General features: G+C 42.3%; 1 protein-coding gene across 5 annotated transcripts in view; it reads right to left on the reverse strand.

The window, feature by feature from the left end:
* Positions 1–24038, reverse strand: part of LOC105468677 (stromal interaction molecule 1) — a 218198-nt gene that overhangs the window by 8674 nt on the left and 185486 nt on the right. For all 5 annotated transcript variants that reach the window (XM_011718873.3, XM_011718874.3, XM_011718872.3 and 2 more), the window contains exons 5-10: positions 22593–22708; positions 14696–14873; positions 10169–10346; positions 2166–2333; positions 1536–1636; positions 1018–1253 (exon numbers count right to left, since the gene is read on the reverse strand). In XM_011718873.3, coding sequence (XP_011717175.1) covers positions 1018–1253; positions 1536–1636; positions 2166–2333; positions 10169–10346; positions 14696–14873; positions 22593–22708 — 977 coding nt within the window. The remainder of the gene's footprint in view (positions 1–1017; positions 1254–1535; positions 1637–2165; positions 2334–10168; positions 10347–14695; positions 14874–22592; positions 22709–24038) is intronic.

Below are 24038 nucleotides of genomic sequence, written 5' to 3' on the forward strand. Positions count from 1 at the left end.
ACAAGTCAGGATCAAGCTCTGCCTGTCAGTGATCCTGTCCTTGTTAAGCCTTTGATTAAAGGCCTAACAAGTTATCAGATCAGAAGAACCAAGAGGCTTGGCCAGGGGCAAAGTATTATTGACAAAATTACAAATAAATTCTGTCTGGAGTGGGAATCCAGCCTTATTAAAGAATGTGAAAGTAAGCCCCTAACCCTGCCCCAGACTTCTGCCCTCCCCTGTACTGGCAGAATATGGGCCTAGGGCAATAGCTTTACCATAAGGGCTATTCTACTTACTTAAAATAGCATCTGATCCAAAGAAAAATTCAGTTGTGGGCCAGTAAGGGAAAACTCCCTTCATTCACTGAAGAATTCCAGTGTTATTCCATTTGGTTCTGCTCTACTCAACTCTCATCACTTGCAGGGGAGAAAAGGGAGAGGGAAGACCCAGGACAGAGGAAGAGAGGGTGGGATCCAAGAGTCCAGGTGGAAAGTCAGACATGCTTGTGCAGGAGATCCCTCCTGGGCAAGAATGCCTTTCCAACTTAGAGGATTTAGGACTATATCACTTTAAGGGACTACTGCTTTATAGGGCCTCTCACAAAAAGACAAAGAGAAACATCATTCCATTCATCTACTTTAGCAATTAAGAATAATGAACAAAAATCAAAATAAATAAGTTCAATAAATAGTCAAAGAATGCCATTTTTACATTGAAATTCACTAAAGGGCATTATTTTTTATAAAGGTAGATAGAATGGTAGTTAGGGACAATAAAGTGAAAAAGACTGAAGGGAGACACACTTAGCATAATAGACCCAAAGGGGCATACAGAGCATACAACAAGGAAAGAACACCAAAAGGACAACTATAAAGAAATAACCTGAGCAAACTGTGCTTTATTGACCAAGGTCATGATTGAACTATCTTCCTGGGTATCTGCCCCATCTGCTGTTATAAGCACAACAGAGGCCACAGACTTCTCAACCTGTGCATCAAAAGCTCCTTCCTTCATCCCCCCAAAGAGGTCACCTACACTGCATGGACAAGGGAGACACAATCTCCTCATCCATGTCATCCACGTCGTCAGTCATGATGAAGTGGGCAGGGTTGGGGCGTGTACTGCCCATCCAGCTGGGGTCTATGTTGAGGGCAGCCACCAGTGAGTGGATGCCAGGGTTATTGACAATCTGGAAGCCACAGAGGATCTCGATCTGTTGCCAGCGGTGCAGGCGCTCCCGCAATGCTGCTGTCACCTCGCTCAGTGCTTGCCTGAAGACAGAGGAAAGAGAATGGCAGGCATGGACTTGGTGTGAACCCCAATAGGAATGAAGCCTCTTCTCAGAGGAACAAGTTTTGAGAATATGTGTGAATAAAACACACAACAAACTCATAAATTTAAGAGCAAGGCGAGAGATAAATAAAGGCTGAAGGAGGAGACCAGACCTGTCCCTCCACCAATGAGGAAATGGAATTGGTGTTGGAGGCCCTGTATGCCCTCAAATTCTGAGGATGATATGGACATTGCCAGAGTAGATAACTGGTGTTACTTACTTAGCTGTTAGAATTTTATGATCTACATCATCCAGGGAAGAGCTGTGGGCCACATGGAAGGTGCCAAAGAGTGTGTTTCTCTTCTTTTTTATCTTCTCAGCCTGCAAAGATGAGGCCCCCAGTTCAAAAAGAGCAGGGATTCAAGGTTGGAAGAAATAAGACAGGCCTTCCCCTATGGCTGGGGCCCACTCCCCCTAGCCCAACTTAGACTGCACAAGGAAAAGGAAGAGAAAGAGGAAAAAGAGAAAGGCAGGCAAGGTAGAAGAAAAAGGAGGGGACAAAATAGAGAAAGCGAGGGGAGAAGCAAAGGGGTCCTTGATAGCCCTTTTGCCCCAGGAGGACCTCTGTCCCCATGGCAGCCTGAGGCTGGCAGAGCTTTCCCTCTGCCTGCCTCCACTTATTTCATCTTTTCCAGAAGATAGGCGGGAATGCCCCTACACCCTCATTCCCTCCTCCAGAAGCCTAAGGACACTGTCAGGAGCTGAACATTAGGAAAGAAACAGAACCCACCACCAGGATATCTCTTCACCCTATGGGAGGAACAGGGAGAGGGAAAGAAGAGGAAGATATGCAGGTAAAAGGGAGAAGGGCAAAAAGGAGAAAAGAGGGCAATAGAAGGGCAGTTCTCACCCCCTCCTTGGCCACCAGCAGCTGCTTCTCAGCATTTTGCTTCTTGATGTTGTAATATTGCACCTCCACCTCATGTGTCAGCTGCAGCCACTTCTGAAGGGCCTCTGGAGCATACCATGAGCTGTGTGATTCTAGCTCCTTCTCTGCTTTCCTCAAGGCCTCCCGAACCTGTGCAGCCAAAAGGATGTGAGTTCATTTACTGCTATTAATACTCTCCAACACCTTTGTATGATGCTTCAGAACTCAGACTTCTTATCTGCTTTACAACTCTCCCAGGAAGGAGAAAGGGTAAGGATTATTTTCCATATTTTATATAGAAGAAAGCAAGCTCAGAGAAGAAAATTAACCTATTCAAGGTCCACAGTGTCAACCAGAACCCAAATTGAGATGTTTTTGTTCCCAGACGAAGGCATTCTTTTCTATCACATCAGCTTACTTTCCTGGTCATGCAGCAAGTTCCAGCAATCTTCCCTGATCTCTTCAGGAACAGGTTAGCTAATGAATCATCTTCTTACCAAGAGTCAGGGTCTGTGCTTAGACTTCAAGACATCACAACGTGACAGAAAAAGCACTGGTCAGGAATCTGAAAATCTGGTTCTTGTCCCTGGTCTGTCACTTAACTGGCTGTGTGACCCTGTGCTTCCTAAACCAGTTCTTAATTCGGTGTGAGGCAGGACTTTCTCCCATGCAAATCCAAACTATCAGTGAAGGGGTGATCTCAGGAGAGAGTGAGTTCCCTGTTATGGGAGGTATGTGAAGAGCTCATGTCAGAGAGACCTGAAAAATGATTGGCACTTCAGAAGGGTATTGTCCTGAATGCTCTCCAGAGTCTCCTCTAGCCCAGAGACTGTGTCTATGATTCTCTCAGGGAGTAGAGCAAGTGGGCTTTGAAAAGAACTCTGTACAAGGTGGGAAGACAATGAGCATGCCCACACCTAACAGAGGCATTGCCAACAGAAGCCAAGACATGAGAGGACCAATGTATAAGTAGAAATAACCAACTTCTCTGCAGGGAGCACGCAATGAGGCAGTCCAAAGCACTAAAGTGTAAAAGACTTGAAAGTACATACAGACATTATGTACACAGGGTTTCTTGCTGTCTCATCCAAGCTACCAGCATAAGTGATCTCCAACTCTCCTACCTGAACAGAATCCCAGAGAAGATGCTTGAAAGCAGTCTTATTATCCCCAGCTTCAGCCAATGAGGTAAGCATCCCATAGCAAGCCTGAGGTCCTCTCCACAGCCTAAGATAGGCCAGGAGGGCCTCAGCTAGGGACAGAACACCTTTATTCCTTTGAGAGGCAATGAGAGTGCCAATCTTCACTTGGTTTCTGTTCCCTGAAAAAAAACTAAAAATAGCCCACTCCTGTTTATGTAGCTTCTAAATGAAGACTAAATACTTTAGAAACTAATATACCAAGTCTGAAAATTTATGATCAAGTACTAAATTAAAAGCAGTTTAAGGAATGGGATAAGCTAAGCAGGGAATAATGGATGAAGAAGAAAAAAAAAGAGAGCAAATAGAGGGAAGCATGACAGTCAGGGAGGCATACAAAGGGGCTGGCCTACAAGGCTCAAAACCTGTTGGGAGCCAGGCACAGTGGCTCACACCTATAATCCCAGTACTTTGGAAGGCCGAAGAGGAGGATCACTTGAGCCCAGGAATTCGAGAGCAGCCTGGGCAACCCAGTGAGACCTCATCTTACAAAAAATTGTGAAACTAGGCCGGGCGCAGTGGCTCAAGCCTGTAATCCCAGCACTTTGGGAGGCCGAGACGGATGGATCACGAGGTCAGGAGATTGAGACCATCCTGGCTAACACGGTGAAACCCCGTCTCTACTAAAAAATACAAAAAACTAGCCGGGCAAGGTGGCGGGCGCCTGTGGTCCCAGCTACTCGGGAGGCTGAGGCAGGAGAATGGCGGGAACCTGGGAGGCGGAGCTTGCAGTGAGCTGAGATCTGGCCACTACACTCCAGCCTGGGTGACAGAGTGAGACTCCGTCTCAAAAAAAAAAAAAAAAAATTGTAAAACTAGCCAGGTGGGATGGTGTGCACCTGTGGTCCCAGCTACTCAGGAGGCTGAGATGGGAGGATCACTTGAGTCCAGGAGGTCAAGACTGCAGTGAGCCAAGATCATTCTACCACACTCCAGCCTGGGCAACAGAGTGAGACACTGCCAAAAAAAAAAAAAAAAAAGCTGTTTGGTTAATGAGAGAAGTAACTACAAAATAAGGAATGGGGGAGATGGAAGACAGACAGACAGAGACAGACATATCATGCCATGCACAGTAACAAATGTCTGATGGGAAGGCAACATATGGGCAAGTCAGAGTTCTTGTCCTTTTATTTTGTAGCTGTGGTTCTCAACCTTGTAACATACTGTAACCACATGGGGAACTTTTTTACTTTATTTTATTTTGAGACAGGGTCTTGTTGTGTCGGCCAGGCTGGAGTGCAGTGGTGAATCTCAGCTCACTGCAACCTCTGCCTCCCGGGCTCAAGTGATCCTCCCTCCTCAGCCTCCTGAATAGCTTTGGGACCACAGGCGTGCACCACCACACCCAGTAAATTTTGTTGTTGTTGTTGTTAGAGATGGGATTTTGCCATGTTGCCCAGGCTGGTTTCAAACTCCTGGGTTCAAGCGATCTGCCCGCCCTTTGCCTCCCAAAGTGTAAGGATTACAGGCGTGAGCTACCATGCCTGGCCAGGAACTTAAAAAATACAGATATCTGGGCCCCAACCTAGAGATACTGATTTCATTGATCTGGGGTGTTTGCCTGGGCATTAAAGTAGGCTCTCCAAGTCATTCTAATATGCAGCCAAAGTTAATAAACACTTATCTATATGTTTTAAATAAAGTGTTATCACCTGACTTCCACTTCCCAGGAAGATATAGTAGGTCATAGGAGAAAAACAATTCTGATCCAACACAACATCTGGAAAAAGCTGTATACATTTTATGAAAATTGTGTTTTCAAAATTGTTTTTATTTTGAAAAATTTAGAAAATATGTTATTTGTGTAAACATCTAAGGGGTTTGATGTAGTTATTATTATTTTTATTTTTATTTTTGAGATGGAGTCTTGCTCTGTCACCCAGGCTGGAGTGCAGTGATGTGATCTTGGCTCACTGCAAACTCCACCTCTCGGGTTCAAGCGATTCTCCTGCCTCAGCCTCCTGAATAGCTGGGATTACAGGTGCCTACCACCATGCCTGGCTAATTCTTGTATTTTTAGTAGAGATGGGGTTTCGCTATGTTGGCCAGCCTGGTCTCAAACTCCTGACCTCAAGTGATCTGCACGCCCCGGCCTCCCAAAGTGCTGGGATTACAGGTGTGAGCCACTGTGGCCAGCCTGATATAGTTATTTTAAATGAATTAATAAATATTTTTAAATTTTCTGTTTTAATTTCTAATAGGTTAAATATCAACAGTATTATCACCTATCAAAATGTTCTTTGAGGTCTTAAATAGTTTTTAAGAGTAAAGGGTCCTGGCTGGGTGTTGTGGCTCATGCCTGTAATCCCAGCACTTTGGGACGCCAAGGCAGGTGGATCGCCTGAGGTCAGGAGTTTGAGACCAGCCTGACCAATATGGTGAATCCCTTCTCTACTAAAAATACAAAATTAGCCACGTGTAGTGGCAGGCACCTATAATCCCAGCTACTCAGAAGCCTGAGGCAGGAGGAGAATTGCTTGAACCTGGGAGGTGGAGGTTGTAGTGAGCCGAGATTGTGCCATTGCACTCCAGCCTGGGTGACAAAAGCGAGACTCCATCTTAAAAAAAAAAAAAAAAAAAAAAAAAAAGAGTAAAGAGTCCTAAGAACAAAAAGTGTGAGAACCACTAGACTAGATAAACTAAAAGTCAGAGAGAAAAAGCCTTTCTAAGATGAGTTGTCAATTGTCAGTCATTTTCTTCCTGGGAGACACTGATGATTTTAGGTGAGAGCTGAAAATTGCACTGGACCCACGTAGAAGATCTCCACTGGGGCACCAAGAAAACAGCCTACGATGTGGCAGAACTGCATCTCTCATAGTCTTTCAGGGTTGAAGAGAAAGAAACTAACAGCTTTCCATTTAAAAGTCAGGGAGGGACATATCTGAGAAACTGGGACAAATGAAAGCTACACCAAGTTTTACTAAAACTACAACCTAGTTCAAATGCAGCTCGATCTCTGATTGGCTTGAGGTGATCAGTTCCTTAATATACTCCACGAAAGAAAGGGGGAAAGCTACCTGATGGAAGAGAAAATCTTCTGGAGCCTCTATTTTTTTAAATACACACTGTCCAGCATGTCATAAAAATAAATTACTAGACATAAATGGCAAAAAAAAAAAAGACTAATAATCAAGAGGAAAAATAAGCAGTCCCATAAATGATCCAGATGTAAGAATTACCAGACAAGGACTTTAAAATAATTACGATTGCTATGTTAAGGGAAATACAGGAAAAGATGGATACAGTAGATAAAAGATAGAAATTCTGGACAGGGAACTGGAACCTATAAAAGAGTGAAGTGGATATTCTAGAATTGAAAAATACATTGTCTGAGAGTAGGAACCCACTGGATGGGTTAAACAGCAGAATGCTTACAGTAGAATGCAGAATTAAAGAACTTAAAAGATAGATCAATAGAAAATAACCAAATCAAAACACAGAGAGAAAAAAGAACAGAACTGAGCATAAGAGACATGTGGAATAGAGTTAAAAGATCTAACATAAATATTACATTCTCAGAAGGAGAGGAGAGAATGGAGCAGAAGTAATATTTTAAGAGATACATAAGTGCTAAAAAGAATGTATTTTCTAGAGTTAGGCAGAGTGTTCCATATGTGTCAAGGAATTCAAACTTATTAACCATGTTTTTAAATTTTTTATATCCTTATGGATGCTATTGGTGACTTATTATTGAGAGAAGTATATTAAAATCTCTAACTTTGATTATAAAATTTGTCTAGTATCATTTTAGTTCAGTCAATATTTGCTTTATATTATTTTAGACTATATCATTAGATGTATCCAAATTAAGGGCTATTATATATTAAATTGAATTCATCTACTTATCATTATGAAATATCTATTTTTGGGGTCTAGTAATACTTCTTGACCTAAAGTTTACTTTATATTAATGTAAATATTACATTTATATTAACATACAGCTACCTTTGCTTTATTTCACTTAGCAATTGCTTTAGGTCAATACTTCATGACCTAAATCCTATTTTATATTAATATAAATATTATATTTATATCAATATATAGCTACCCCTGCTTCATTTTGCTGCTTTATTTTGTAACATATCTTTTCTCATCCTTTTCCTTTAAGCTTTTTTTGTGTTCTTATACTTAAAGTGTGTCTCTTATAAACAGCATATAATTGAGTTTTGGCATTAATCCAATCTGACAATCTCTGACTTTTAACTGAATTGCTTAGTTTTTTTTCATACAAATCAAGTCTCAACAAGTTTCAAAGGACTACACCCACACAGCATATGTTCTCTGACCATAGTGAAATTAAACTAGAAACCAGTAAAAGAAAGATAAGTAAAAAAGTCCTCAAGTGTTTGAAAATCAAGCAATATACTAGATAACCATGTGCCAAAAAAGGAGCCACAATAAAAATTAGAAAACTTTTGACCTGAATGATAATAAAAATATAAAATAGAGATTCTTGAATGATCACCTTACTTGAGGGGAAAAAAAAGATCCTTGACAGCCTACTTCATATCACATACAAAAGTTAATTTGAAATAATATCCCTAAATGTGAAAAGACAAACAATAAAGATTCAGAAGAAAATTTAGGGAAATATCTTGGGGATAGGGAAGGATTTCTTAAACAAGAAACAAAAAGCAAAAAGTATCAATTTTTTTTTTTTTTTTTTGAGATGGAGTCTCGCTCTGCTGCCCAGGCTGGAGTGCAGTGGCACTATCTTGGCTCACTGCAACCTTCACCTCCCAGGCTCAAGCAATCCTCCTGCCTCAGCCTCCCAAGGAGCTGGGACTACAGGTGTGTGCCACCACACCCAGCTAATTTTTGTATTTTTAGTATGGATGGGCTTTTGCCATGTTGGCCAGGCTGGTCTCGAACTTCTGATCTCAAGTAATCTGCCCGCCTCAGCCTCCCAAAGTGCTGTGATTACAGGCATGAGCCACAACACCTGGCCGCATCAGTCATTTAAAAAACTGATTAAATTAGAAGCCCTTAAAATCAAGGACTTCTGTTTATCAAAAGACAATATTAAGAGAGCAAAAAAACAAGTCAAGGCTGAGAGAAAATATTTTCTGTACATGTGTGTATTTATACTGACAAAACACTAATATCCAAAATATATCAATAATGCTTACAAATCAATAAGAAAAAGACAATCCAATTTTTAAAATGAGAAGAGATTCCCAAATCAAATGGCCAATAAATTTATTAAAAGGTATTTAATAATATTAGGGAAATGAAAATTAAAATCACAAGATACTACTATACATTTACCAGAATGTTTAAAATTAAAATGCCTAAAAATACTGAGGTTATGGATCAACTAGAATTCTCTTACATTGTTGTGGCAGTATAGATTGGTACAATCATTTTGGGAAACTGTTTGACAGTTTCTAAAAAAGCTAAATACATGAATACTCTATTATATGTCCAACAGAAATGAGTGCTTATGCCCACCAAGAGACATATGCAAGAAGATTCATAGCAATATTATTCATAAAAGTCAACAAAGCTACAGACAACCCAAATATTTATCAACGGAAGAGTGGATAAATTATAGTATACTCATACAATAGATGAGTAATTCAGCAATGGAAATAAACCAACTATCACTACATGCAACTTTGATGACTCTCATAGACATAATGTTGAGTGAAAGAAACAAAACACAAAAGAGTATATACTGTATAATGCCATTTATATGAAGTTCAAAATTAGACAAAACTAACTGGTTGGGGCCGGGTGTCGTGGCTCAAGCCTGTAATCCCAGCACTTTGGGAGGCCGAGATGGGTGGATCACGAGGTCAGGAGATTGAGACCATCCTGGCTAACACAGTGAAACCCCGTCTCTACTAAAAAATACGAAAAAAACTAGCCGGGCGAAGTGGCGGGCGCCTGTAGTCCCAGCTACGGGAGGCTGAGGCAGGAGAATGGCGTGAACCCGGGAGGCGGAGCTTGCAGTGAGCTGAGATCGGGCCACTGCACTCCAGCCTGGGCCACAGAGCGAGACTCCGTCTCAAAAAAAAAAAACAAACAAACAAAAACTAACTGGTTTACAAGTTGTGACAGTAGTTAACTTTTGGATGAAATATTAACTGGGGGAGCAAAAGTGAGTTTTCTGGGGTGCTGAGAAGGTTCTGTATTTTGATCTGGGTGGTGGTAACACAGGTACATGCATATGCAAAAGCTTGCCAGCTGTATACTTATCACTTGTACACTTTATGTAAATCCCTCAAAAAAAGAAACAAAATAACTGTTATCACCGATTATCCACTGTTCTTTGAAAATCATAGTGACTATTTTTATAATTTTCTTTTTTTTTTTTTTTTTTTTTTTTTTTGAGACAGAGATTTACTCTTGTTGCCCAGGCTGGAGTGCAATGGCACGATCTCGACTCACTGCAACCTCCGCCTCCGGGGTTCAAGCAATTCTCCTGCCTCAGCCTCCTAAGTAGCTGGGATTACAGGTGCCTGCCGCCACACCCAGCTAATTTTTTTGTATTTTTAATAGAGATGGGCTTTCACCATGTTGGCCAGGCTGATCTCGAACTCCTGACCTCAAGTGATCCACCTGCCTCGGCCTCCCAAAGTGCTGAATTACAGGCATGAGCCACTGTGCCCACAGTGACTATTTTTTACAACTTGAACTCTTATTGGTAAGAGTCCAGTGACTCTAGAGCATAGTCTTTGGATCACATTTCAAATTCCTCACACATGAAACTTCCAGCCAGACCCTGGGCCCCTGCCCTTTGCCCACCCGTCAAGGTGTCCAGGAATTTGTGGACTCTCCTACCTGCTCCAACTCCTCCTCAGCATATTTTTGGCGGCTCCGCTCATTCTCAGTACCCTCCCGCAGCTCCTTCAGCCGCTGGGCTTCCTGCTTAGCAAGGTTGATCTCATCGCGCAGCTTCTTCTCCAGATGGACCTTCTCCACCTCCACTGTGCGGTGCTCCTCCTGGGCCTTGTGCAGCCTGGGGGGCAATGCAGGGAGCTGGAGGAGGCCAGGCAAGGGGGTGCCACCCAACATGCCATGAGTCATGGCACCAAAGAGGAAAATGACGGCTCCAACTCTCAGCATATATTCTCCCTGCTCTGCTGACTGTCTGGCTCTGAGCTAGCTCAGGGCCAATAGAAACCACAGTTATTACCTAATTCACACCTTTACCATCATTTTGCTGCCAGTAATCAAGGCTGTGGAGCCAGGTTCTCAGGCATCTGAATCCCTCCTCTAAACTGTCTCATACAAAAATCATAACAAGTACCAGTTTACAAGGTATTTCCCATTTGTCCTCCCAGCAGATAATGATATATTGGTACCATTATCAGCCTGGGACAGGCAGATATGGAGCCTTAGAGAGGGAAAGCAACTTGCAGGAAGAACTGAGGCTAGAATTCCAATCTGTGTAACTTCAAATGCCACAATTAATCCCCTTATGTAGTGGTATCTAGAAAGTTCAATAAATGTAGAACACCCTGCAAGCTAGACAAAAAGATCCAGGAAAAACCTAATGGCTGAGAAATGACTGGGGTGGTAGCAGAGGGGTGGATTAAGGAAGATGAGGAAGGAACTATTGAGCTAGACCTCTTGGATTCCTGAGCTTCTGTTCCCAGAAGCAAAAAACAAACTAAATTTATGCCAGAGGGGCTGGGCAGGGCTCAGGAGAGTCCCCTGCTGCCCCCAGGCCCTGAGTCCCTTTCCCAAGTATCTTCCTTAGTGGATAAGATCTCAAGGGCATGAGTTATAATGTAAGTCTACCCTTGCACCGTCACACACATTCCCTCAGTTCACTGACAAAACCTTCCATCCAGCTAAACAAGCCTTCACCCTTCCTCACTTCTTTCCTCCACACGGCTATCTATATTAATACACTCATTCATTCATCTATTCATTCACCAAGTTCTTTCAAGTGCCTACTAAGTGCCAAGCCCTGTGCTAAGCCCTAAACGTATGGCAATAAATCAGAAAGCTGTCCCTGCCACTAAGGAGCTCATGATTTACTCCAACAAAGACAAGTAAACAGGTAACTGTATACAGTGTGACAAATTCCATAATAAAATTATCATATATATGATAAGATATATATATATCTTTTCACTATAGAATTTATTTTATATACATATATATAAAATATATATATATATATGATGTTGAGTGCACCCAAAAGATGGAGTAATCAGCTCTGCCTGACAGGAGTGAGGGAAAGAAAGGGAGACTTGGGCTACACCCAGAACAAAGACTAAGAATTTGCTAATCCTTTTGGAAGAGAGAACGGACTTTACTGTCTGGTCTTCCTTTCTAAGTAAAAACCACCAGATTACCAGGGGACCAGATTAGGAAGGGGAAAGGATGGTGAAGAAGAGATAAGATATATAGTTTAGACTTGAGGTATGGAAAAGAAAGGATAGACTACAGAACAAGAAGGACCCTGAGAGAACACTGATCACTGAGATAATTAAGTAGATGAAACAGATGAAACAAACAGAACTCAATCTGTTAAAAACAAAACTCTAAGTCCAGAGCTATCAGTGGCGGAGACCTCAAAAGGTATCGTGGAACAAGCAAGGAGGTAAGAGGAGGAAATGTTAGGCTGCAAGCTCCCGCGAATTGTAATCTGCCTACTTGGTCCCTGAAGAGAAAGGGAGTTGAACCTCCTGAAAATGAACACCAGATGGCAATACATGCATAGGTAAAGACAAACCAGAGGGGCCATTTCCTGCCATCTCCTTCCCTTGCTGAATGTCCTTCTTTATTGTACTCTTCCATGACCCAACTGTATAAAGTTACACCATTAAGGATACTGTCCTCTATGAAAGCAGCCTCTTGAGAAAAGCCAATACTACGATAAGTCTGTCCTTTATAATAGTGAGCTCCTTTATAGTAGAATCAAGACTGACCCCCTTTCATAATGCCAATAAGGTCTGTTAGAGATGGAGATCAATAATTATTGTTGGGTGCAGAAATGAGCAAATAAATATACAATTAAGCACTGCCCCACTCCAAGGCAACAACCATTAGCATTGCAATTAGTCCTGCCTCTAAGCAGTTGTGTGACGATGAGCAAGTTTTGCCTGCTTTGGGAATCAAAATTCCTGCCTGCCTCAAATAATTATCTTGAAACTCAATGAAATCCTAACTGGAATGTACATGTAGAATTATATTTATTCACACAAATTATCAGGAACTCTGTAATAAAGCTCTGTAAAAGCTGGCATTGCAGGTCTGTTAATACAAGGAGGAACAAGGTGGCAGCGGGCTCTGGACACTCAGAGGAGGATATATGTGTGCATGTGTGCAAGCCTATCTCTAGGGGGGAAAGGGGAGGGGTGTCTTTGTCTCTTTCTAAGTGCCGCAGTGGTCACTTAGCTCTGGAGGTCTTAGGGAGCAGGGAGTGCTGGGAGCTTAGTTTTATCCCCAAACTTGGAATGTCTCCTGCCTAGATTCTTTTGCCTTTGGAATGGAAACAGTACAGGTTTTTCAAACAAATGAGGTATGGGGACTGCTCAGACAGCAGCAGTTAGCCCCTAATTGGCAAAGGGCCCAAGAACAAGGGGCCCAGCAGAGTAGCCAGGATTCAGCTTAGAGATCAGACCCCTCTCGCTCCCTAGAAGCCCAGCCCATGGAAATAAACCCAGTAAGTCTGCTACCTCAGTAAAAGCAGCACCCTGGAGTGTCAAAATTCCTAGTTTACTACTTACTGATATATGACCCTGAGCAAAGCACTTACCCTCTCTGAGCCTTCATTTCCTCAACTCTAATAGTACCTACTTCAAAGGGCTATAGTGATTAAAAGCAATAATGCATTTAATTATTTAACAATACCTGGCTCACAAGAAGTCTTTTCCCCACCCCTCCAAAGAAAATAGTGTTTACCATTTAAAAATAACACAATGGCTGGGCACAGTGGCTCAGGCCTGTAATCCCAGCACTTTGGGAGGCTGAGGTAGACCTCTTGAGTCCAGAGTTCAGGAAAAGCCTGGGCAACACAGCAAGACCCCTGTCTCTACAAAAAATCAAAACAATTAGCCTGGCATGGTGGCATGCACCCAGCTACACAGGAGGCTGAAGCAGGAGGATCTCTTGAGCCCAGGGGGTGGAGGCTGCAGTGAGCCATGTTCATGCAATTCAACTTCAGCCTGGGCAACAGACCAAGACCCAGAGTCAAAAAAATAATAATAATAAATAGAAATAAATGAAAAGACAAGACTTCATTTCCTTTTACATGAATTCCTGCAAAGACTTCCCAACTAGAGTCCCTAGGCTTCCAGAATCATTTTCTAAAAGACAGTCCTGAATAGGCCTCTCCTCTTCTCGAAAATAAAACCACCAAAAAAACCTGATTTGACTCTCTATTGCCTTCTGCATCCTACTAACTTCCCCACATGCATCTTAAGGTCCCAGGGATCTGGCCCCACCCTATACACTCAACCTTAACACCCAGGACCTCCCTACCCATCTTTCAAGGCTACCTCCTCAGAGTCCCACATCCACTCATTCACCTCTTTGTCTTTCTAGTCATTAGCATTCTTATCCTATAAGCTGAGTCTGGAACTAAGTCTGCATTAAGTGTGCTCTCACTGCTGCTTCTTGTGGGTGTGTAAGTTTTGTTTCCTCAGGAACAGTGAATTTCTTACAACTGCCATCACAGAACTGGTTACTATATGTTAGGAAATACACAGGCTGACTGACCGACTGACTTAACGGGCACTCTCTTTTCACAGCTAAATCTTCTGCCATAGTTTTGAAGTCATATTTTATTTTAACAGAATCCCACACCATATGAGTTGGAAGTGTTCTAGGAGAGTTTAGCATTCTCCTAGGTCAATCCCTTCATATTACCAATGAGGAAATAAGTCCTGGGAGGGAAAGAGATTTATCCAAAGTCATACAGCAAGTCAGCGTTTATGAGATTTAGATTCCTTATAAGAAAGAACTAAGGCCAGTAAGAAGGAAGGTTTGTGAGGTTTCTTTGGGGAACAGTAAAGAACAGTTCATTATATCTATTTATATGCTAAGAGAAGCAGTCCAGAGACGGATGAAGGAAGAATGACCCCCTAACAAGCAATGGGAAGCTCAAGACCTCTGGCAGCTACACATTTCTCCCTCTGAAGCTAAGAGGCAAAAAAGATAGAAACAAGTTTCTCCCCAGGAGGAATAACTGCCCAGGGCACTTGGAATATCAGCAACCTAAACTTGCAGTGCAGTTTTGGAAGGATGATGCAGCCTGGGCTGCCATGTTAACAAGGTCTCAGGGGCCAAGTGGCTCACACTCAGGTGGAAATAGGAGGTTCCCAGGAGCCAAAGGTAATGGCAGGGCCTTACCTTTCCTGAAGGTCATGCAGACTCTGCTCAGCTCGGTGTAACCCCTCCAAGTCCTTCATCATCTTCTTCATGTGCTCCTTGGAGTAACGGTTCTGGATATAGGCAAACCAGCAGCCGCCCACACCAATAACGATAGACACCACCAGCATGAAGTCCTTGAGGTGATTATGGCGGGTCACTGCCAAAGAGGGGAGGGCATGGTGAGTTAGGGTGCCTACTGCACACTTAGCCTTGCAGACTCCACTGCACACTCTCCCACTCTCCCACTGAGAAGGAATTAGTTTCTCTTCTTAGATACACAATTCCCATACACTATTATAGTAAGCTCTATGTCTATCTCTCTGCTAGCCAAGGCTTTGTTTTGAAATGAGAGGCCTTACAGCAATACAGGAAGCTTATTAAATCACACTTCCTTAAGATGCAGTGAAGAGGAGAGAACTAGTGCCTTCTCAATATACCCTAGCCATCTTTGGGCTAGGATGAGCCCATATGCCCAGATGTAGTGGCTTCTGTCCTACAGGGTAAGCAATTCTAAAGTTCCACAGTAGGTAAATGGAGATGACTGGTATAAAGGATATAAAGCAATGTCACCAGAAGCCTTAGTTCTGGCTGTAGGACTGAAGTCACTGTAGGAACTAGGTCTCCTGGACTACCAGGCCATTCTTGGCACAGATCAGGGAAAGGTCCGGAAGTCTCAAACTACGGTGAACATTTCTAGGCTACTGTGAAATCCAGAGACTCTAGAACAGGATAGCATCAAGAAATTGATATTGATGAGACATTACACCTACCAGAAACTGAGGGGCAGAGCTATTTCCAGAAAACACCTGGTAGCAATTCAGTGCAGCATGAGGGCCCCAACCACCAACTGGGGTTCAAAGAATGCCCATTGTCCAGAGCAAAATTTAAATGTTAAACAAGAAATGACACCAAAAGATAAAAAGCAAAAGCCACATCCTAAACACTTAGCTAATCAGGAGAGAGGCACTTCTGGAACTAACATTGTTCCTGGTATACCAGATCTGGGCTCTGTGCCACAGCACAAAAGACTTGAAAGGGGCACTATAAGGAGACGGCTGCTCCTGCATCCTCTGTCTAGGTTGTGCTGTGGGCTCAGAGGAGCCCTGGATGTGGGAGTCAGAGAAAGAGGGAAAAAAGGGAGTTATGCCAGGGCTAATGACCCTCTGTGCACAGCAAGTTGCCCTTAGACAGTGGAGGAGGAGGTAGGACTGGCATGATCCTTGGACACAGTAAGGACGTGAGGCTGGTGGAAATCCAAAAGGACCCGGGTCGAGCCACCAAGTTAAGGGAGGGTCAAGACACCAGAAAAAGAAACCATATGATACTGATGCCCATAGTTTGACAAAAAGAGTTACCATCATAGCTGCTCACAGAAAGGCTGAGCAGCAGGACATGGGGATGAGATGGGATCAAAGACAAATTAACACATCCTATTTCCACCCAAGGGAGGGGGGTTACTAGGTCAGGGTGGTGGCCATGTCCTTCATATGTTTATTCTAGGCTCTCTGAAAGAAAACCGAGGGTCCTCTCATGGCCATCCCCTAGCCTCCAGGCAGGCTACAAGTCTAGGCATACTTAAGCCCTCACTCTCCTACCTTTTGGGTTCCAAGAGGAGCTATTTCTGCAGCACAGTGAGTTGTCTTTCTTCCTGGAACACACCTGCCTCCTCCAGAGCCACTACCAGAGCCTGGGGTATTCTTTGTCTCCCCTGTTTGTTAAGGATTTTTAATCTTGCTTTCCTAGGGTTTCTCAACTTCAATATCCCCTTTATATTCTTACCAAAAGTCAAAGGTATCCTTGTTCAAACAAGACTCCACGCAACGAGTGCTTCCAATACTTCAAATACTTAAGGTGGGTATGCAGATTGAGCCTAGTTATTTCATTTGGTTTCTTATTCTACGTTATCCAGTTCAATTTGCCAGAAAAGCAACCACTCCTGCTCACTGAGGACTTTCCCCTATTTTCTGAGCCAATGAAGAAGGAAGATAAGGCATAGTCTTTTCTTTTCCTATCTCCAACTGCCCCTGACCTGCAACAATTATTCTGTCGGCCTCCCTGCACTTTTCTCAATATTCCTGCTGAAAGCACAAAGGGCACACTAGCCCCTAGCCCAAAACTAAGCACACTGTAGGCACACGTTAAAAATTGAAAATAGTAGCTACCATTTATTTAGGGGAAATTGGGGCACAGAGAACCTTAGAAATGTGTCCAAGGTCACAAAGCTACTGAGTGATAGAGCTAGTCAGCTTGATTTCAAAGCTGGAACTCTTTATTGTATCTTGTTTCCTCTAACGGAAGTAGAAGATGGATAACATCTCCTAACATCTCCAAACACCCCTAACATCTGCAAACTGGTACTATTTGGAGAGCCCTAGATGGGCCTGTAAGCCCAGAGCCAACTCTGCAGAGTGAAAAAGACTGTAAAGGGCGGTGTGTAAAGGGCTGTGGTCGCATGGGGAGGACTGAGCATGCCTTCTACTGTCAGAAAATGGACCTTGAGGTGGCCCTCTGCTGAGCCAATCTGATCCCTCTTCCCTTTTCCGAAGTTCTGAGGCTGCTGTGGACAGATGGCACCTGTTCCCTCGGCATGCCCTCTTGGCTACTGCATGACAAACCTTTTATGTGAGATATGTCAAGCCTCAGACCAATAGCAGAATTTTTATTATGGCTCGGTGAGGTGGCCATAGCTCACAGCTGTACCAAGTCTAGGTTCTCTGGGGTGTTTGTGTGCTAAATGACTGATGATGAGGTCTAAGTGTCTGCTCATTCAGCCTTAAGAACTCATCCTAACTTCAGAACACAGGTCAGACCCAGTACAGGCCTCTAGGTCCTAAATGGGTGTTAAAGAATAGCACTGAAATAGGGATTTTTAGTCCATGCTCAGAGGGAAAATAAAGTCTAGAGGGGCACAGATCAAGGGACTATTTGTAAACATCCAGCAGGCACGCCCCCACCCCTTTCAGAAGTTTCCTGGCAAAGAGCTCCTTAGTATTTTCCTCAGACTCCAGCTGGCAATTTTCAAAAGTTTCATTAGACAAGCATCAGTAGAAAAATATAAAAACAATATTTGCCATCAGGACAGCTGCTGATTTCTAAAATCTTAGCTTCCAGGAGTATACCCAGTTCTATCAGAATCCTTGAATGAGAGAGCCACTAAGAACCTTTAATGACCAAACCCATTTTACAGAAAAGGAAACCCAAATCCAGGCAGAACTGAATTGCCAAAGGTCACTTAATAAGGCAAGGACCAAGCACAGAAGTCCTAAAAATACAGGAGGCAGACACCAGGAAGGAACAGACCTCCTGTCTTTTATACAGAACCCTTATTAAGCAAGGAGTTCCTCCCAAAAATCATAAAATGTCACAGCTGAAAGAAACTGTAGGGAGGAATCTCATAATACAAATCATAAAACACACCTGAGAAAAGTGACCTACCCAAGGTCACACAGTGAGTGGCAATTTTGTAAAGGGACCCAGGTCACCTGCCAATCCAGGGTTCTTTCCCAAACTTCAAAGAAGTCGTCTGAATAAAACTCCAGGAGCTACAAAAAAATCAAGCTGTACAGGCATACACTGCAAGTTCAGTTTGAGGCCACTGCAATAAAGCTAATAAAGCAATAAAGTGAGTCACACAAATTTTTTTGTTTCCTCAGTGATAAAAGTTATGTTTACGCTATACTATAGTCTATTAAGTGTATAATAGCATTATGTCTAAAAATACAGTGTGCGTGCCTTAATTTAAAAATAACTTATTGCTTAAAAATTCCGACACAGCCACTCAAAAGTGAGCACACGCTCTTGGAAATATGGTACCAACAGCTTGATCAACACAGGATTGCCACAAACCTTCAACTTGTAAAAAATGCAATTATCTGCAAAGTGCAATAAAGCAAAGCACAATAAAATAAGGTATGCATGTATATATTTATTAAGACATAATTCACAGAGCCTAAAATTCTAAGTCTCTCTCTTAAAATGTGCAATTCAATGGTTGTAGTATATTCACAAGGTTGTGCAACCATTGACAAAATTAATGTTAGAATATTATCATTACCCCAAAAAGAAATGCCATATCTATTAGCAGTCACTTCCTATTTCCCACTGCCCCCACTCCCAGCCCCAGAAATCACTAATCTATTTTCTGTCTCTATGGATTTGTGTATTCTGGGCATTTTATGTAAGTGAAATCACAAAATTATATAATATGTGGCCTGTTGTGACTGGCTTCTTTTACTTGGCATGTTTTCAAGGTTCATCCACACTGTAGCATATATCAGTACTTCATACCTTTTAGTGGCTGATTAATATTCTACTGTATATATATACCATTTATTTTTCCATTCATCAACTGACAGACACTTGAGTTGTTTCCACTTTTTGGCCATTATTCTAATTTCAACACATCCTTACCAACACTTGTTACTGTCTTTTTTATTATATCCTAGTGAATAAAAAGTGTTACCTCATTGTGATTTTGATTTGCATTGCCCTGATAATGATGTCAAGCACTGTTTCGGGTGTATATTGGCCATTGAACTGTGGACATATAAATATATGTTCAAATCCTTTGTCCATTTTTTGTTTGTTCGTTCGTTTTGAGAGAGGGTATCACTCTGTCACCCAGGCTGGAGTGCAGTGGCATGATCTTGGCTTACTGTAACCTCTGCCTCCCAGGTTTCAGTAATTCTCATGCCTCAGCCTCCTGAGTAGCTGGGATTACAGGCATGTGCCACCACACCTGGCTAATTTTTGCATTTTTTTAGTAGAGACGGGGTTTTGCCATGTTGGCCAGACTGTTCTTGAACTCCTGTCCTCAGGTGATCCGCCCACCTCAGCCTCCCAAAGTGCTGGGATTACTGGCATGAGCCACCGTCCCCAGCAAGAATTTTTTATGTATTCTGGATAGTAAAGCCTTGTCAGAAAAATGTTTGCCAATACTTTCTCCATTTTGTGGGTTGTCTTTTCACTTTCTTGGTACATTCTTTGAAGTATGAAACTTTTTTATTTTGGTGAAGTCCAGTTTATCTATTCTTTCTTTTGTTGCATACGCTCTTTAAAAAATAATTTGAGGTAAAATTCACATAATATAAAAGTAACCATTTTAAAGTAAGCAATTCAGTGGCATATAGTACATTCATGATGTTATGCAACCACCACCTCTATCTAGTTCCAAAACATTTCTATCACTCTACAGTAAAATTTTTTACCCAGTAAGTGGTTTCTCCCCATTCCCTCCTCCCACCAATCCCTGCCAACCATCAGTCTACATTCTGTCTCTGTGGATTTATCTATTCTAATCATTTCATATTAACAGAATCATACAATATGTGATCTTTTGTGTCTGGCTTCTTTCATTTAGCATAATGCTTTCCAGGTTCATCCACATTGTAACATGTATCAGAACTTCATTCCATTTGTAGGTGAATAATATTCCATTGCACCACAATGTATTTATCTATTCATCTATTAATAGATATTTGGGTTGTTTTATTTTTTGGCTCTTGTGGCATGTGCTGCTATGAATATGCATGTACGTGTACTTGTTTGAGTACTTGTCTTCAATTCTTTGCATGTATACCTAAGTGTGGAATTGCTAGGCTCTATGGTAACTCTGTGTCTAATTTTTGAGAAACCACCAGACTATTTTACATAGAAGCGGAACCATTTTACCTTCTCATCAGCAATGTACAGGGGTTCCAATTTCTCTACACCCTTGCCAAAACTTGTTTTCCATTTTTAAAAACTATTTTTATTATAACTGTCCCAGTCAGTGTGAAGTATATTCTTAGCTTCAGTACCTGTGCTCTGCCTATCTCAGGAAGATAGTTTTCCTGCTGATCTCTGGCCTTCCTTAAGTTAGATCACATGCAGCACATGGGCTACATGCAATAAGCCTAAGAGAAAAATACCCCTGTCCTGGTATCAGTCCAACCTGCTCCACCAGGGCCCCTCTCGTTGGCTCTGATATCCTGGACCCTGTACCATGTCCCCAGCATTCTGGTTCCCATGGCTGATTTTTCCAGATAAAATCCTTGACTGCTTTCACCTGCAGTTTCTACTGTACCCTTTCAGACATGGTAAATCTGATTTTGATACAGATATAGCTTGATAATATTTATTACAAGGCTAAGGAAGACTTTCAGGCTGCTGAAAACCTCCCCTTGCTGGGTGGTGACAGAGGAGAACCTTTGCAAAAGTAGCCTAGCTTTTATAGTTGGGCATGAGTGTTCTTGGTGTGTACAAAGAGATGTGTAAGTTGTTAACAGGGAGAGTTTAATAAGGCCACTTCCACTTCTCATCTTTCAAGACTCAGCTCAAGAATTACTTTCTCCATAAAGTTTCCTGGACTCCAATAGGAAACTCCTCCCTAGTATGTGCCCCCAGTTGAACTCTGGAAAGACTTACATAATAGCTATAACACTTACTATATTTGTTGACACTTTACTATATTTGCTGACATAGCTATCTCCATTTAGATAGAAGTACTTGAGAGCAGGTATCCTGCCATTTATGCTGGTACTTAGAATGTGCTCAATAAAGGTTAGTGAATGATGAAAGGCCACTGCTCAATACAGAGACTAGGCCTTACATAAAGAGTAGAACCAGTTACTGTGTCATTCTTCAAAACCTACCAATGAAGGTGAGCAAAATGTGTCCTAGAACCCTCCACTCCCCCAAAAAAAGGTGGCAAAGGAAGTGGAAACAGTAGTCTTCGCCCAGGTTGGTCTGTTTCATACTTTCAAAAAGCATAGATCCACTTGTATTGAGACATCAGCTTGCGTATTTGCCAAGCCATATTCACAGACAGGGAAATGTTATATTGCCTCTGACCTTGCCTGCCAGCTGCTTCTCTGGACTGGTTCCTGATTCAATACCTTTCTGCTGCTGGCACCCTAAATCGAGGCAAGCCATTCCCAAAGGGCAGGAAGCGGGCCCTAAGAGGCTGTTTAGTTGAAAATAGTTTTCCAAGAAATCTCACTACTTTTTGCTCCCCTTTGGTTCACTTAGAATTAGAAAAAGGATGGCAGGCTGGCTGTTCCCACAACATAGCTCTGTGGAGACTGAACAACCCAATTCTCTCAACTAGCCTCCTTGGCTGAAGAGACCACCCTTTCTTAGGCCCAAGTGTGTCTACTGCTTCAGTGAAAACCCACTTAGTCCTCCTTGGTCATTCAATGATACAAAGATATTCACTAATCAGTTCATACACTCTAAATGTCTACAATAACCCACTGTCTATATATATATATACACACACACACACACACACACACACACACACACACACACACATATATATATATATATATATATAGCTGCTGATGTGCTATTGAAATGAAATATGGAAGTAGGTAACAGCTAACAAGCTTTCAGTCCATAGGTGGTTACTTCTATCCCTGAGCATACTTTCCATATTTTAGCTTTTGTATTCTTGCTCAGGTTGTTTACTCTGCCCAGAATGTCCTATTCTGCCACCTCCATAGAATAAAGCTCTATCCACCCTTAAAGGCAGAGGTCACATGTCACCTTGTCTATAGGATACCTTCACTAGGCCTCCTCTGGGCCTCAGAAGCACTGTGTACCTCTATAGAACACTCATGTTATACCATCAGGGCAGAATATGATTCATTCCAGGTCTTCCTACAGGGTCCAGCACAGCACTGGCACAATGCAGATATTTCCTTAAAGTATTTAATGAATGCATGTTGCTATGTATCTGGACTAAAATGTAAGACTCTTTCAAACTTAATACCAGTGGAAAGAGTATAGGTGCTATCTTGCAGGTGTGCCTAGCAGACCCAGAGCCTTAGCCTATCCACTACAATAGCTTTGGTTTCCATGGCACAGCAGTAGCCCTTCTCAACACAAGACTCACAGAGAGGAGGCCCGAAGAGCACTGTATCCAGGGCCTTCAACTGCAGCTTCTGCCGATGACTCCGGTCTGTCATCTTCAGCACAGTCCCTGTCATTGTGGTGTTGGTGACAGCTAGCCTGTTGAGGCGAAGAGTAGCAGATCAGTTCGCTGCCAGTAAAGCCAGGAAGGATCCTGGTAGGATTACCCGCCTCCTCCAGGAACACTTCTAGCTCTTGGTGATTGCTCCTCTCTGCACTCTAGAACACAGAGTCTATACCAGTTGGGTCTCAACAGAAACATTTACCAAGAACTTGTTTAGCCCTCTCCCCATATCCACCAACTTCTAAGCACGCTATCCTCTAAGGATTACCTGTCTGTAACCATTCCCACACCCAACTAAATTTTCTGTTGTGCTTCTCCTTCCAGGGTTTATCTTCTATATATTGTCCCCACCTCCCACCACTTATAAATGCATTTCCTGTGCAGCCCAGGTCAAACTGTCATGTCATATGACCCAGTGATTCCAGGACTTATGAATTATCCTAAACTCACTGTCATTATATATAAACCTGCTGATGTGCTATTGACATGAAATACAGAAAAGGAAAAAATGTTTTTAATTAATCACTGGTGACAAAAATGGAATTAGTCCTGTTAGCTTGTATTTGAGTCACTGCAATACAAGTTACCTCCAGTAAAATTACTGTAATTTTTTATGACCTCCACCCATACTGTCAGTGATAACTATAATAAGAGAAAGCCTGTAAACAAGAAAATGACCTAGGAAAAATGGAACTTTGTTTCTCTTCTGCTGGAACACAGTGGATATAAAAGGAGAGGGGTAAAGGATATGAAAGGTTGAAAACCACTGGTCTAAGTCCCACAAGTAAGCACTTAATTCTATACTACTCTATAAGGTTTGTGCTCTTTTCTGATGCATATCTTTATTTCCTCAGCTAGAAAAGAAGCTTCTGACAGCACAGTGTGATTATACTCCTGTCGGAGCACGCAGGAACAGCTACTTTCTTCTCTGGCCTTGGAAAGCAATCAAGCCCACCAATAAGAGAGGCAGTGAGGCACTGTGATGGGCAGTGGGAGTGGTCAGGAGATCTGTCTTCTCATTTCAGCTCTACTAGTGACTCACTTGTCTGATCATAAGTTGCTTTGTTCCTCCCCCAGGACCTCAGTTTCCTACTGTGTAAACTTATATAAAATCAGATGCTTCCTACAAGCCTGGGAGTTCTTGGGGTTCCTCTTTAAAACACTTCTGCCAGATGTGCTGCAGTTTGTCTGACTAATGAGAATAAACATTGTCATCTTTTCTACAGTCTGTTTCTCAAAGACACCTATGAACTGGAATGCTATCTATTTGTAAGCAATGAAAGAAATGAGAAAGGAGGTAACATTGACTAAGCAACTACTGTGTGTCTGATACTTTACATACAATACCTCATTCAGTCCTCACAA

Source organism: Macaca nemestrina, chromosome 12 (assembly GCF_043159975.1).
Source record: "Macaca nemestrina isolate mMacNem1 chromosome 12, mMacNem.hap1, whole genome shotgun sequence".
In the NCBI taxonomy this organism is placed as follows: domain Eukaryota; kingdom Metazoa; phylum Chordata; class Mammalia; order Primates; family Cercopithecidae; genus Macaca; species Macaca nemestrina.